Raw genomic sequence first — 14,560 nt, 5'->3', positions numbered from 1 at the left:
AAAGGGGGTGGGGAAAAAAGTCCGAAAGGTTAAATCAAACCTGCAAAGGTGCTGGACGAAAATTCTGTATCTGGACCCGAGCGGGTTGGCAACATGCTTGTTTTGTAAGATCCCCGCATTCGTTGGGTTCTTCGACCCCACAAGCTGTTTCTCTCCAAGGTCTCAGAAATCAGCCTGCGGTGCCGACATTTCTGGGTGCTTTCCAGAACTGGAAGCCTTGCGCACATGAGTAGATGAAAGAGGGACAGAAATTTACATGAAAGTAATACAAGCGGATGGAGAAACTCAATGAAAAAGGAATCTGGAGCATTAAAATGGCTTCAGGAACACTAGATTTTTTTGGGGGGGGGGGAGGAACTAAAGGGAAAAAAAGGGGGAAAGTAGGAGGTTGAGGGAAACAAGGGAAATATTGTGGTACTTCAAGACTAACAGATCTGTTCCAGTGCAAGCATTTGGGGATTAAAATCCACGCCACCATCGCATCTGATTTGCTGGAGACAAACAGTTCAATATGTACACATGGCAAGGGTGTGGGAGAAAAGACAAGCAAACATTATGGCTTTGCCCAACACCATGGGCTTTTCATCACCAGAGGGCATCAGAAACCAACATCTAGGGTGCCAACCTTTCTGGGGCACCGGTTCTAGCTAGGAAAGTATCCTGAAGAAAGTACCCCTGGCAGAGGCAACCGAGGGCTTGAAGACGCCTGGATCAACAGCCAGTGGAAGGTTATTTGAAGAGATGCTGAGTAAGAGTTTAAAAGGGACATGGTGGCGCTGTGGGTTAAACCGTAGAAGCCTCTGTGCTGCAAGGTCAGAAGACCACCCGTCGTAAGATCAAATTCACGTGATGGAGGGAACTCCCGTCGCTTGTCCCAGCTCCTGCCAACCTAGCCGTTCAAAAGCATGTAGAAATGTGAGTTGATAAACAGGGACCACCTCGGTGGGAAGGTCACGGCGTTCCGTGTCTAAGTCGCGTTGGCCACGTGGCCACGGAAACTGTCTATGGACAGAACGCTGGCTCTACGGCTTGGGAGACGGAGATGAGCACTGCGCTCTCGAGTCAGACACCACTGGAGTCAGTGTCAAGGGGAACCTTTACCTTTACCTTAAGAGTTTATGAGTGCGAAGGAGCAAAGGTGCATCTTTACAAGCAGCTTGAACTGGCCTTCTATTCCTCCGTGGGATCAAAGCCTAGCTAGGCCAAGCTTCCTCAAAGTAGCACCTTGCAGATCTCTGCAGCAGCAGCAACTTCTCTAATCTTCATGCCATCAGGGAGGTTAAGAGGGAGAGTCAAACACCAGGAGGGAACCAGTGTGGACAGGGTTAGGGGGAAAAGCCAGTTAGTCTGAGTGAGGATCAATTTGGTTCACGAACCGAGTCAGGAAGGTCCTAAAAGTCACAAAGACTTCTTTCCAAGAAGCAGAATTCTTCTTCTCATGGGAAGAAGTAGGACCACATTTTCAGACAAAAGAAATCTACACCGACGGATAAACTGAAATAAAAGGAGTCTGAGGCACGAAAGCTGCTTCCAAGAGGCTGAACGTGAAAACTGTGGTCTGAGGAACGTTATGATCTGATCTGCTATTTTATTAGCGCATGAGACAACAGAGGGAGTGCATAAAATGTGCACTTGCTTTAGATCTGCAAAACTCCCAGGCCACCCGATGAGACTTCAGATCGGCTAGGTTCTTAGCAACGATGCTGGAGAGATCGTGGTTCATGGCTGTCTTTTGTTTTATACAACCGCAAGAGGGAAATGAAATTGTAACCTACCTCCAGAAACTTCATAAAGGCTGGTCTGGCTTCCTTAGCAATCCTCACGGCATCTTTGGCATTGAGAAAATTGTCAATGTAGGCAGAGTAAATGTGCACCAGGATGTCCTTGGAAAACTGGGGGGAAGAGCAAAAGCACTAATGAAACGCTGAGAGAGTCCATTCAAAGTGATGTCAGACAGAAAAAAACCCCAGGTCATTACATCACCCTCAGCAATGATGTCACTTTCATTTTAGGCAGCTACGAATCCTCATTTGCAATGCCAGATAGCTAATTAATTAGGAATTATTCAAATTTTATCACCTCTGTTCCTGTCAATTAAAAACAGTTTAGATAAATAAAACCAGTAATTATTGTAGCAAACCTTTTTTAAAAAGCTTATTTAGAAAAAGAGCTATATTGCCAAACATGTTTTCTAAGTGTATCTGGTTTGCAGACCAGGATGCAAACAAGCACCTCCCTGCTTTGAACACACGGTGAGCACAACAATCTGAATAATTAACTGAGGATCATGTGACGACAAAAGGGTTCCCCCTCCCCCCCCCACAAAGTACATATCAGGTGAGGTGGACAGCTTCACATTTAGAAACAAAGCTGCCTTAAAAAGCAGAGATCTGATCATCCTCCAAAGTTGTTTTACACCTTGGAAAATTGCAAATAAGCTTGCTTTTGCTTGGAGACCGGTCATCCAGAAAAGAACAACAGACTCCGCTTGCACCTTGATCGTGCAAACACAGCAACTGTAAAGAATGTGTCTGATTTTAATACTTCAGCATTTTCAGAAATAACACGTCTGTTAATCAGGTCCTACTTTTGGTGTATACCAGTGACCATTGGGGGTTAAGGGGACACGATGCCTCGAAAAACAATATTGAAATGCCAGGATCCTTTGTGGCAAAAATGCCCATCGTCAGCAAGTCACCTGAAGACTAGAGATGGGCACGGACTGCTGGTTCAGTGATTCGTGCCAGTTCGTCCTACAATACAAACAGAGGTTCCTCGCTTCCCAGTCCAGCCACCCACTCAGAGGCAGCCCCTGGAGGAGTCAGGGCAGGGAAGCCCAGGGTGCTGATGCCACTGAGTGGGCGCCCGCCAAAGGTGGCAAGGCTGAGAAACACTGAACACCCGTTCGTGCAAAAGACGAACCAGCACGAACCGCCAAGCCTGCAGTTTGTGCTCATCTCTATTGAGGACTAGTGTATTGCTGAACTGAGTGATCTAGGAATGAGAAACCTCTGGTTCAGATGACGCCTTACTTATCAACTCGTGCTACACTTTCATTCAGTGGCACCTGATGCCCACTGCTGGTGGCACAGAGTGAACTGCACGGACAGATGGAACCAAAGAGCCCGAGGGAAGAGTGAACATTTACACATATATGCACATGGGTATGCAGGCAAGAGGAGAACACAGGTAAGGCTCTTATTTTCTGATTCTACCAGGTAGGTGGCCAGGATTGGTGGATCGAGATCGTCTTTGCTTTAACGGACCAACTTCCACTTGTTCCATTTTATTGGCTTAAAATGGGAATGTACGGCTCTTATCACATGCCAAACGATCCCTGCAGCCATCTGGGGAGCCCATGTCTTGGCTGGTTCGGGTCATCATTTATCTGTATCAATTTCTGCGTATTAACATCATCTCCCTTAATCCAGGTGGTCTACTTTTACACAGGCGTTACAAACATTACCAAGATAGCATCTACAGAAACCCATGCAAGGCTCAGCAGGAGCACAGTATAAAAATACTGAGTGTTGCTGTTCAGGCACTTGGTTAAAGATATCGGACTCTATTAATTCCCTATTTAACAGATTAAGCTACCACCTATATCTGAGCACGAAGAGGAACAATGGTGTGGAAGCAACAAAGCTGTTGTTTTCTAAATAAAGGGAGTACGGACACTAGCAAGTCATCAACACAGACATAACTTCTCTGCCACAGCAAGCCCGTGGTGTGAGCCTCTGCAACATGTTGCAGAAAAACACTCTTATGGCATCTTAAAGACTTGACCAGTCTTAATTGCATCTTAAAGACTAACCAGGTTCACTTGGCCACCAACTTTTAAGATGGCTTCCAGGAGCAGAATGTTCTGACATATCCTTATATTAAAACAATTGCAATAAACAGTGAGTTGCCCAATTATTTACTCTTGTTCTTGTTGCTGCTGTGCATCGTCAAGTCATTCACAACTTATGACGGCCCATGAGTGGTCTATCTCCAAATGTCCCGGCCTCAACAGCCCTGCTCAGATTTTGTAAACTGAAACCTGTGCTTTCCTTTAGGTAGTCAGTTCATCTCGTGTTGGGTCTTCCTCTTTTCCTCCTGCCTTCCACTTTTCCCAGCAGTAAAGTCTCTTTCAAAGAATCCCGTCTTCTCAGGATGTGCCAAAAGTAGGACTGCCACACTCTGGGGAGTCTTTTTAAAATTAAAAGCTCACAAGGATTCCTTTAACAAATCAATTAATCATTCCGTCCTGCATTCAAGAAAAACTTGAATAATCGCCTGGCAGATATGCTTTGATGATATTCCTGCGTTGATCAGGGGGTTGAACTTGATGGCCTTGTAGGCCCCTTCGAACTTCACTTTTCTATGATTTCTATGATTCTCCTTCTTCTTTACCTCCGAGTTTACACATATTTAGTCACATTAAAAATCTACAAAGTAGATTCCACATTCCCAGTCTTTTGAATCGAATAGTACAATGTCTGAGGGTGTCCTTGTTTTGATTTCAAATTGTTGGTCTCTTGGGCTCTGCATCCTCACAGGACCAAACCCAAACTGTATCTGAGCACCATGACTGGCTTCCGGGACAAAGATTTAGCGTCAGAGTGCAGGATACTTCTCTGCAATGGCATTTCCCAAATCACTGAGTACTCGAGACAAACTCATCCTATTTAAACATCTGGGATTAGGGGACAGAATTTTTAGCTGATCCAACTAGAGCTTCTAAGTCATGCTTAAGTCTGACTTTAGGCGACTTTAAACCCTATTTACAAGTTCAGTCCCTAAAGAGTGTGTCGAAGGGGGCTTCTTGGTGATACTCAGTGGGATTGACATAAATACAGTAGTGACTTACTACGGAGTATCTGATTCAGTGGATCCTCCTCTAGTTTGCAACTGTAATAGGATGGAAAAAGGAAAACACCAGATGGTTGGCATGCAAATTTCAATCCTAGATATAGGCTTGGAGGTAAAGCTGTAGTTAAATCAGTGGAGTTGACTTTGGAGAAAACAGAAATCTCGGCCCCGTCTGTGAAAACAGTCTGGACCCATAAGCGGAATATCGCTCTGGGCCTGGCTGCAAAGAATGAGAGGATGACTAAAAGGGTGGCAAAGGGGATGGGACAGATTCCTGGAGGAAAAGTCCCATTGGAGGTGACAAGCCATGATGGGGATGTATCATCTCCAGGCTTCGAAGGAAGGGACCTCCAAAGGCCAAATGCAGGGGAGGGGGGGTTCAGGAGACAGCTATCTAGTTGTCCCATATGCTCCCAGAGGCATCTGGTGGGGCCACGGCAAGATATAGGTAGCTGGATGAGATGGGCTCCTGGCCTGATCCAGCAGGCATCTTCTTAGGTTCTTATGTTCAGCAATATCACGGGGGGGGATGTATTACCCACCTACCCACCCCAGGAGAAACTGCCAGCCTTTCCCTTACACAAGCAACATCTACAAAAAGGTCTTCTTCCAGGGGGCTCTTAAAGGCACAGGAGCCCTGCCTGCCATTTCTTGGTGGAGCGCATCATTGCTCTTGCAGTATCTGGCCCCTTTCCCTGGACACCTTTGCACCTCGCTCCGTGCACCGTCGTGAAGTTTGCACCCCTGCAGGTGAAGGGACCCTCCTTTCAGAGAAGGGTACCAGGAGATGCTGGCTGCAGGATGGCTGTGGAAAGAACAGCTTCACTGGGCCCACATCAGGAGCCTTCCGTCCTCCCCAACATCACACCTACCGAGCAGATGTGACTTGCCTGCTGAGCATCTCCTGCCGAAGGCTCCCTCTTGGGGGATGCTGGTTTTTTTTTTCCCCTCCTGGGCCTCTGCTTTCAAGCAGCATCATCTGTTACTTGCTCTTTCCGAGAAAATAACTTTCCAGGGAAAATGATTCGAGAGCATGTGAAAGAGGCCGGGGCGGCAGATTGTCAGGGGCTGAGTTCAGGAAGGAAGGCATCTCTCGCTTCAGGTTCCAGGTTCTCGGATTTCAACCAAACCTGTGTTTTCTTAGCTGGAGAAACGAGACCCAAATCTCCCGGGCGTCTTCGTTCTCGATGATGCCCTGCACCGTCAGAGACTTTGCAAACAGGGCCTGCGTGTCTCCTGTGTATCTTCAGGATTGCCACATGAGCCACAGAATTCTGCATCTCAAGAGCCTCAAATTTCGTTTGGAAGTTCCTAGTCCTCTGTGCTGTTAACCTTTCCAGCATCACAAAGGACGACGTGGTCCATTTCTGGCATCAGATACACCGATGAAGTAATATTCCAAACCATGAGGACTAGAAACCTCTTTTGTTAAACACACAGTATGGTCAAACGTTTGACCTTCAGCTTGCAAGCCGACCTCCAGAGTCTGGAAGCCGGCTTTCCAGTTGACAAGCCTCAGAGGGCTTCAGGCTTTCGGTCTCTGGTACATCGAGCGGCTCACATCAGCGACTGTCCCTGTCCGTCACCTAGAAGCAAAAGCGGATTCGGGGCTGGGAGTCCCATCCACAGCGGCAATGTTGGCTCAGATAAGAGAACACGGTGTCTCATCAGCCGGAGTGCAAATCTCAGACGTGCGCACAGAGGGGCACTGGGATCCCCAGCAAACGCCCTCGCTTTCCACCACCCTCAGTCTCTGTGTTTGTAGAAGTGTTTTTCAAAGGGGGACCTACAGAATGGGTGCAGCTAGCAATTTGGCCAACTAGCAATTTGGCCTCACCTGAATTGTTTTCTTCTTCTTCCCTTAGTGGAGCATATAAACTTAACCTCCAGCTTTACTGATGCAATGCTGTTTGGCCCTATGCTTGTGCTCTCAGCTAATTCAAGAGCCTGGGGGGTTGAACCAAAACAACAAGCCAATCTCTTGAGGTTAAAGCTAGGCCTCTGTCTACAGACAGGAGAGCGAAAGTGTAAATTTGCAACTGCAGGTGTTCACTCTGGCAGAACCCACAGCCATCCCGGAGCCATAAAAAGAAACTCAACATGCACGCACAACCAGCTGGACTGAATTCTGAGCAGGTACAGAGATGACGTACGGAGTCGTGACTAGACAGAGGAATCTGGAGTGATCCAGTTCACATTGACTCTTAACCTCTGTGAAATCTATTTTATCTTGCACTTGAGAGATCCTACCATCCACATTGGAGAGGCTTCTTCTCCCATGAGAAGGATCCAGAAAGCACTTCAGATGGCTCCAATTTCTCTCCCTTTTGATTACTGATCCCCTTGCCCCTGCCTTTTTGTGTGTATGTGTGTGTGGCTGTCATTCCACAGGCCCCAGCGATTTTCTTTCTTTTCTTTTCTGTGGTTCAATTTGAGAAGTGGCATAGCGCTACAGCAATACAGCAACCTAGCACAGAGACTCCCTTGAATATGAAATAGTGCGGCACTACTTAGGATAATAATTTTTAAAAAGTGGTGAGAAGATAAAAATGGATAAGAGGGTTTCTCCATCATCCTTCCTAAAGTCACAACCCACTGCATAGGGTTGTCACTGAAGAGAATGCCACCCACAGCTTTCTTTCTAGAACCAGTCTTTCTCTAGGCCACTCCTCTCTCCTCTGCCGTTTGTAGAAGTGAGTCAAAGAGGGCTTGAAAACACAGGATCCGTCATCCTGCGGGTGGGTGGTAGTACTTACAGACTGTACCAGGATGTCTCCCACTTTCTGCTTCTCATGCCAGTTCTGCACACATTCGGAGATCTGCTCCAGGAACTCCTCGTGATGCTCCAGCAGCTCTGGGATCTGGTCAAAGATTTCATCCACCAAGGAAGGATCACAGAGAATGGAGTTTTCTGGCTGCTTCAGGGGCTTCATGTAACCCTGGAAGGGGAGGAATGGAAAATTAAGTGAGGTCTGTTTTATAATAGAGGAAGGGATCTCGTAACAGGACCTGATTGTTTTAAACGAAAAGCAGGGCGTTCTAAGTGGTAGCCCCATCTCTACAGATTTCCCTCCCAAGATATATGGCTGCTTCCATCTACTCTTTTTTAGAAGTGTGATAAACACACTGGCAAAGCAGCCACCACGTTCTCTAGACTAATAAAGAGATTATGGCTCAATAAGAAGCTGACGGCATACAGCAAGATCCAGGCCTATAAAGCCTGTGTCCTGAGCACACTCCTGTACTGCAGTGAGTCCTGGACCCTTTGTGCACGGCAGGAGAGGAAGCTGAACACCTTCCATATGTGTTGCCTCTGACGGATTTTTGGGATCACCTGGCAGGACAAAGTTCCAAATATAGTAGTCCTAGAATGAGCTGGAATTTTTAGCATGTATACATTACTGAAACAGCGATGTCTACGTTGGCTTGGGCATGTCGTGAGAATGGCTGATGGTCCGAATCCAAAAGATCTCATGGATGGAGAATGAGTGCAGGGAAATCGCCCCAGAGGGAGACCACAGCTGCGATACAAGGATATCTGCAAGCGAGATCTGAAAGCCTTAGGAATGGACCTCAACAGATGGGAAACCTTGACCTGTGAGTGTTCAGCCTGGAGGCAGGCGATGGATCATGGCCTCTCCCAATTTGAAGAGACCCTTGTCCAGCAGGCCGAGGCAAAGAGGCTGTCCCAAAAGCAGCTGAATCAGGGAGCTGGACAGGGAACAGATTGTATTTGTCTTCAGTGTGGAAGGGATTGCCACTCTCAAAGTGGCCTCCTCAGCCACACTAGACGCTGTTCCAAGTCCTCTGTTCAGAGCACGTTACTGTAGTCTCTTGAGACTGAAGGAGGCCTAATTTAACTGTTAGTGGTGGACATGAAGCTGAATGGTGAAAGATTCAGAATGGATAAAAGTTGGCATTTAATCACACTATTTCTGTAGCTTAACTGGTGCCTAGGTTAGCTAGAGAACTACCTACCACAAGATGACGGCCATTCACTCCTCTAAGCTAAGCTTGCTGATGGATTCTGGGAGTCCTCAAAAGTAAATTTTCTAAGTTCTGGCTTCCATTTCTCAACCATTAGTTCCCATCCCTCTGCCATCCTAATCAACCTGGAGTATGTGTGGGTTTTTAATCCCCCAGTCTTTTTTTCCTTCGAGGACAGTACGTGTGAATTAATCAAGAGCCCATCCGGAAATGTCACTGTACCGAATTAAAGATTTAACATTCTAATTAACATCCCCTCGTTCAAGTGAAGAAAGAGCAGCAATTTTAGCTCCGAGGAAGGCTGGTAAGCTGCATTGGTCCCTTGTAATTAATGTTTCATTGTTCAGTTAAAAAGCCAAAAAAGGAATCCACCTCAAATGTGCAGCTTCTGGAAGCATCAAAAAGTGTTTTTTTCTTTCTCTGCCTTGTGTTGTTGGTTCTCTCTCCAGTGATAATGAAAATCTATGTAAACCTGATCTTAGGCACGTATGAGCCATGCAGATTTTAAGAAATGGAATCATGCCTCCCCAGTGCAAAATTCTTGCTATTCCCTCTGCAAAATAAAATCTGATCCATGTGGTAGCCGTCTCTCCCTTGACTTGTGAAATCTTTTCCCCTTCTGCTCTCATATCTCCTCCTCTTGGCCCATCACATTTATCCAGCATCCTTCCTGACCAGCTATTCCGCCCCCCCATACCAACTGGACCATCAGACCCCTTTCTGAAACCTTCCATGACTTCTTGTCTCCTCCTGGATTCAGCACCAGCTCCCTTTCCTCGTCTTCAAAGACCTCCAAGGACTTCTTGATAGATACCACTAATTAACAGCATATGGACAACCCCTAGCATACAGTGGAGCCTCGCAAGACGAGCGCTTCGTTTTACGACGAAATCGCATGACAAATTTTTTTGCAATCGCAAAACTATGTTTCCTATGGGGTTTTTTCGCTTTGCGATGTTTGGTTCCCTGCTTCGCTAACCAATTATCGCAAAACGATGATTTTCGCACAGCTGATCGGCGGTTTCAAAATGACCGCCGGGTAAAAAAAATGGCCGCCCGCTGTTTTCTAGGACGGATTCCTTGCTGCACGGGCAGCGAAAAGGGCCACGCTATGGAGGATCTTCACTGGACGGTGAGTTTCAAGCCCAAAGGAACGCATTAATCGGGTTTTAATGCGTTTCTATGGGCTTTTAAAAATCGCTTTATGATGTTCTCGTTCTACAGCGATTTCACTGGAACGAATTAACATCGTAATGCGAGGCACCACTGTGCTAACTTTTTGGTACGTGTCGTGGATCCGTGAGTGACTGATTCCCCCCAAAGGTCCTTTGCCATAAAGTCTTGCAAACTCAAGACTGTGGCTTCCTTTATTGAGTCCATTCCATATTTAGCCTTTCTTCTTTTCTTCCTTTGATCTGAGAGAGAACGGCAGAGCTGGAAAGGGACCCGATGGGTCAGGGTCCATCCCCCGTCAAGAAGGCATGATGGGGAATCGAACTCCCAGCCCCTGGCTCCATGGCCAGATGCCATGAGCCCAATACGGGCCTGACCATTGCTTTTACCCTCTGTGCTTTGCCACCCATCCCAGTCTGCACGTCTCTTACTCCCTGGGAAGACCTTGTCCTTTGTCCACCCCTGCCTCCTATACTAGCCCATTTTCTCAGCCACCATCCTGCTTAATGGTACCATCTTCTAGTCTGTATTTGACCAGCTTGGTCGCATGACGGACGTTCCCACTACTGTATTATCCTCCTTCCCATCTCTCTCTCTCCATGATGGCTATAACACAACCCTCTCGATTGTCCTAATGCAGGGGTGGGGACGCTAGGGCCCTCCAGAGTTTGTTGAACTACAAATCCCATCATCATCTGTAACCCCCAGCTAGCTTTGCGAGGCCTGAGAGGAAGAGGAGTCCAATAACACGGAGAAAGTAAAAAAGAAGACACATATTGACTCTCTGTCTCCTGATACAAAAATCCAGACCATGACCTTGAAAGGCAGGAGATTCAGGAGTGATGACAGGTTGGGAGTCTTCACCCAGCACCTAGGGAAACGGTGGAATTCACTGCCACTAGATGTAGCTCCTGGAAGCCAATTTTGAACTGTTCTGAAAGGCACTGCTTAAAGTCATGGAGGATGAAACTTATTGATGGATGCAAGTTAGCATGCTTATCACCTCCAAAATGGGAAGTGGTAAGATCCCATAAACCTTTCACTGGGGAATGCAAGATGGAAGGCATTCATTCATTCATTCATTCATTCATTCATTCATTCATTCATTCATTCACCTTATATGCTGACCACCCTCTGCAAGAGTCTCCGGTTGGCTTCCTACATCCATTAAAACAGTTCAGTTAAAAACAGACACACTAAAAACCAATATGGTTACATCTATACCCTATAAAAGCGAAAATAAAAACAAAAGCAAAAACAATCTACAAAAACAATCTAGATCCATGACTCTATCAATTAAAAATTTGTCCCACAAGCGTCCAAAGGCAGAGCTTGTTAGGAACAGCCGCCTAGAGTGGTCGTTCGACTAGACAGGCGGGGTATAAAATAAATAAATAAATAAATAAATAAATAAATAAATAAATAAATAAATAAATAAATAAACAAACAAACAAACAAACAAACAAACACAGTAAATAAAATAAACATTAAATTTCTGGACTACGACTTCCAGCCAGCAGGGGATTCTGGGAGTTTGGTCCAAAAACTAATATTCCAAGGATTTGCGAAGAAGTCAGCCGTGTGTGAGCAGAAGAAAGGTCTTTGGTCTGATCCTACAGGAATATTTCTATGGGGTTTAATCTGGGCCACCCCACATTTCCTAGTTTTGTCTTAGGGTAATAAGCCGAAAGGCAACCCCATATGATTTCTTGGTGAACGTTGCTCTCTCCTCCTCTTTCTGTGAGCCCCTGAATGCCTTTTTTAAAGATATTTTTTAATGTTCACTTGCTTTTAATTATTCAACTGTATTTTAATAAGCATATAGTTTAATTGCTTTTTAATGTTTAACCTATTACTTTTTAAATTCTATTCTTTTTAATATTGTGAGCTGCCTTGGGTCCCCTTATTGGGAGAAAGGCAGCCTTTAAATAAAACAAACAAACAAACAAATAAATTAGCCTACATATTTCATGTAACAAGCTCTTATTTAGGTTGTGCTATTTCGTTATGTTGTGATTGGCGCTGTGTAAACGAAAAGGCAGGGAGGGTGGACTAAATGCATAAATAGCAGCTTATGACCTATTGCTGAAAGGCTGTTGTCTTAGAAGACAAAATGAATTCTGCTCCCTCCTATTCCACCAGGTCCCTGGCAATTTTAATTCCAAATATATGAGTGTTCTCTGGTATCCATGGCAACCGCGCTGCTTCTGGGCATGCTCAAGGGAGTTTGAAGCCAAGGGCTGACATCACTGCACTGGCAGGTCTGAATTCTTAAAGGATTCACTCCCCAAGCTATTTATTTGCTTCATGAAAATTGGTTTTCGGAAGCTACAGATTCAAACCAAGTCCCCAATCAAATGCTGTTTCCCTGCAATGTATCTCATTTGATTATCTTCGGCTTTGATAATACAACATCTTATATGTGTTCAGGTGGGGGACCGGGGTGCAGAATTCGTATCCGGGACAAATGTTGAGTTGGCCCTTCGCAGCTTCCTGTTCCTTGAGAATTCAGAGAACTGGAGAGCTAAGGCCAAGCCTCTATATCGTCACAAGAAGCGAATCCATATGTGTGCATGACAGAAAGAGGGTGCCACTACATTAACAAATAATACCGGAAATGCTCACGGCCTGGATGGTCTAATATTCACATCGTTTTCTGTTGACTACATGATGCAAAAGTCACTGTGAATCAGCATGGTGTTCTCCCTGCAAATCCGTAGTTTTTTGTCCTCTGCCACTGGGGCTTCTACATTTTTTTTAATGGCATCGATGGGAACGACAGTCCAGCAACCATCCAGAGCGGCATCGTAAGCGCCACTCCCGGTCCAGCTTTATGGCTGAAAAGCTGGGCATCAAAATATTTGATGCGGCTTCAAGACAAGAAGATGCCACAAAAACCTCTCGCTCAAGAGCCAGCGTGGTGTAGTAAGGCAGAGTGGTGGGTTAAGACTCCGTCGATCTGGGTTCAAATCTCCGCTCAGCCATGGAAATCACTGGCAAGTATACAGTGGTGCCTCGCTAGACAGTTCTCCCGCATGACCGTTTTTTCGCTAGATATTGACTTTTTGCGATCACTATAGCGATTCGCAAAACAGTGATTCCTATGGGGGAATTTCGCTGGACAATGTTTGGTCCCTGCTTCGCAAACCGATTTTCGCTAGACGACGATTTTGACAGCTCCCTCCGCGCTCGCAAAACAGGTGTTTTCGGGACCGAAGCTTTGCAAGACAGCTATTTAAACAGCTGACTGGCGGTTCGCAAAGTGGCTTTCCTATGGCCAGTCTTCACTAGACAACGATTATTCTTCCCCATTGGAACGCATTAAACAGGTTTCAATGCATTCCAATGGGGAAATGCTTTTTGCTAGACAATGATTTCACTAAACAACAATTTCAGTGGAACAGATTATCATTGTCTAGCGAGGCACCACTGTAAATGGTTGATCACTCCTCAAACATCTGACCTACCTTGGAAATCCTACTAGGGACACCAAGAACAACACAACAACAACAAAGCCCATTGCATAGGTAATGTATAAATCCAAGGCCAAACCCCACAAATTTTGACCCGCATTGCTGCTCTTTAAGGCTATTTTTTAAAATCAATGTCAGTTGTATTTACAGAAAATTAAATTAAATTAAATTAGATACAGAACCATTCAGAGAGTTCAAGCAAAATCTGGAACACTGCACAAGATGGGTCGTTAAGCATGTAATCTCCCTATGAGCGTCTGGCGATCTCTATCGCTTCTACCTCATCCCCTGAAATCTTCAAAACCTTATACCTGATGCTGATGCAGGCAATTCCCATATCAGGTGGAAGTTGAGCTTGCTAGGCCTTACTTCTCAGGAGACATACACAAACCCTGTGTATGTCTCCTCAGAAGTAAGGCCTAGCAAGCTCAACCAGACGTCCTCTCAGATTAGTGAATACACAATTTAAGCCAATCTGCCTCCTACGGGAAGACATAATTGCATTAATTAAATATACTAATGCCTGGGGGATTCCTCTGACTCCAGTAATTATTGTCCTGGGGCATATTAAAAGCTAAGTACGAAATGAAAATAGGGAATTAGTACTTAATCTCATAATTATTACAAGACTGAAGGCAGCTTCACAACAGAAGATTGACCCAATGTCTACAGAAAATTGGCTTAAAAGAGCATGGAATACATTTTTCATTGTTCGATAGGCGCGCCTAGTTTCATTTAAAATGGGTACGATACTGCAGCTTTATTTAAAGAAATATGGGCTTAGGTTCATCTTTTGAAATGTGAGAACTGGACAACATGTTTCTGTAGGTGTGCCGATGTATTTTGTGAGTTGTATTCTGCAATTTGATGGTGTTTAACGCAGGCATGCATGAAGAAACGGCATGTCTTGGAAAAGGATGAATACATAAAAATAAGGATGGGATGACAGGAAAGCCGCATCCCAAGAGATCAGAAAGTAGAATAACACTCAGAACTTATCTGGAATACACAAATACTGATCAACCAGACCACATTCACTGGCCAAACCAAAATCTTTGTCTGCTTGAATAGAA

At 45.3% G+C, this 14,560-nt stretch overlaps 1 protein-coding gene across 2 annotated transcripts in view; it reads right to left on the bottom strand.

Moving 5' to 3' along the window:
- Positions 1-14,560, bottom strand: part of ARHGEF17 (Rho guanine nucleotide exchange factor 17) — a 187,394-nt gene that overhangs the window by 40,168 nt on the left and 132,666 nt on the right. For both annotated transcript variants that reach the window (XM_072993452.2, XM_072993451.2), the window contains exons 3-4: positions 7,611-7,793; positions 1,776-1,892 (exon numbers count right to left, since the gene is read on the bottom strand). In XM_072993452.2, coding sequence (XP_072849553.2) covers positions 1,776-1,892; positions 7,611-7,793 — 300 coding nt within the window. The remainder of the gene's footprint in view (positions 1-1,775; positions 1,893-7,610; positions 7,794-14,560) is intronic.

Source organism: Pogona vitticeps, chromosome 3 (genome assembly GCF_051106095.1).
Source record: "Pogona vitticeps strain Pit_001003342236 chromosome 3, PviZW2.1, whole genome shotgun sequence".
Taxonomy (NCBI): Eukaryota; Metazoa; Chordata; class Lepidosauria; order Squamata; family Agamidae; genus Pogona; species Pogona vitticeps.
Note: the sequence above shows the minus strand (reverse complement) of the source record. Positions and strands in the feature narration are given on the sequence as shown.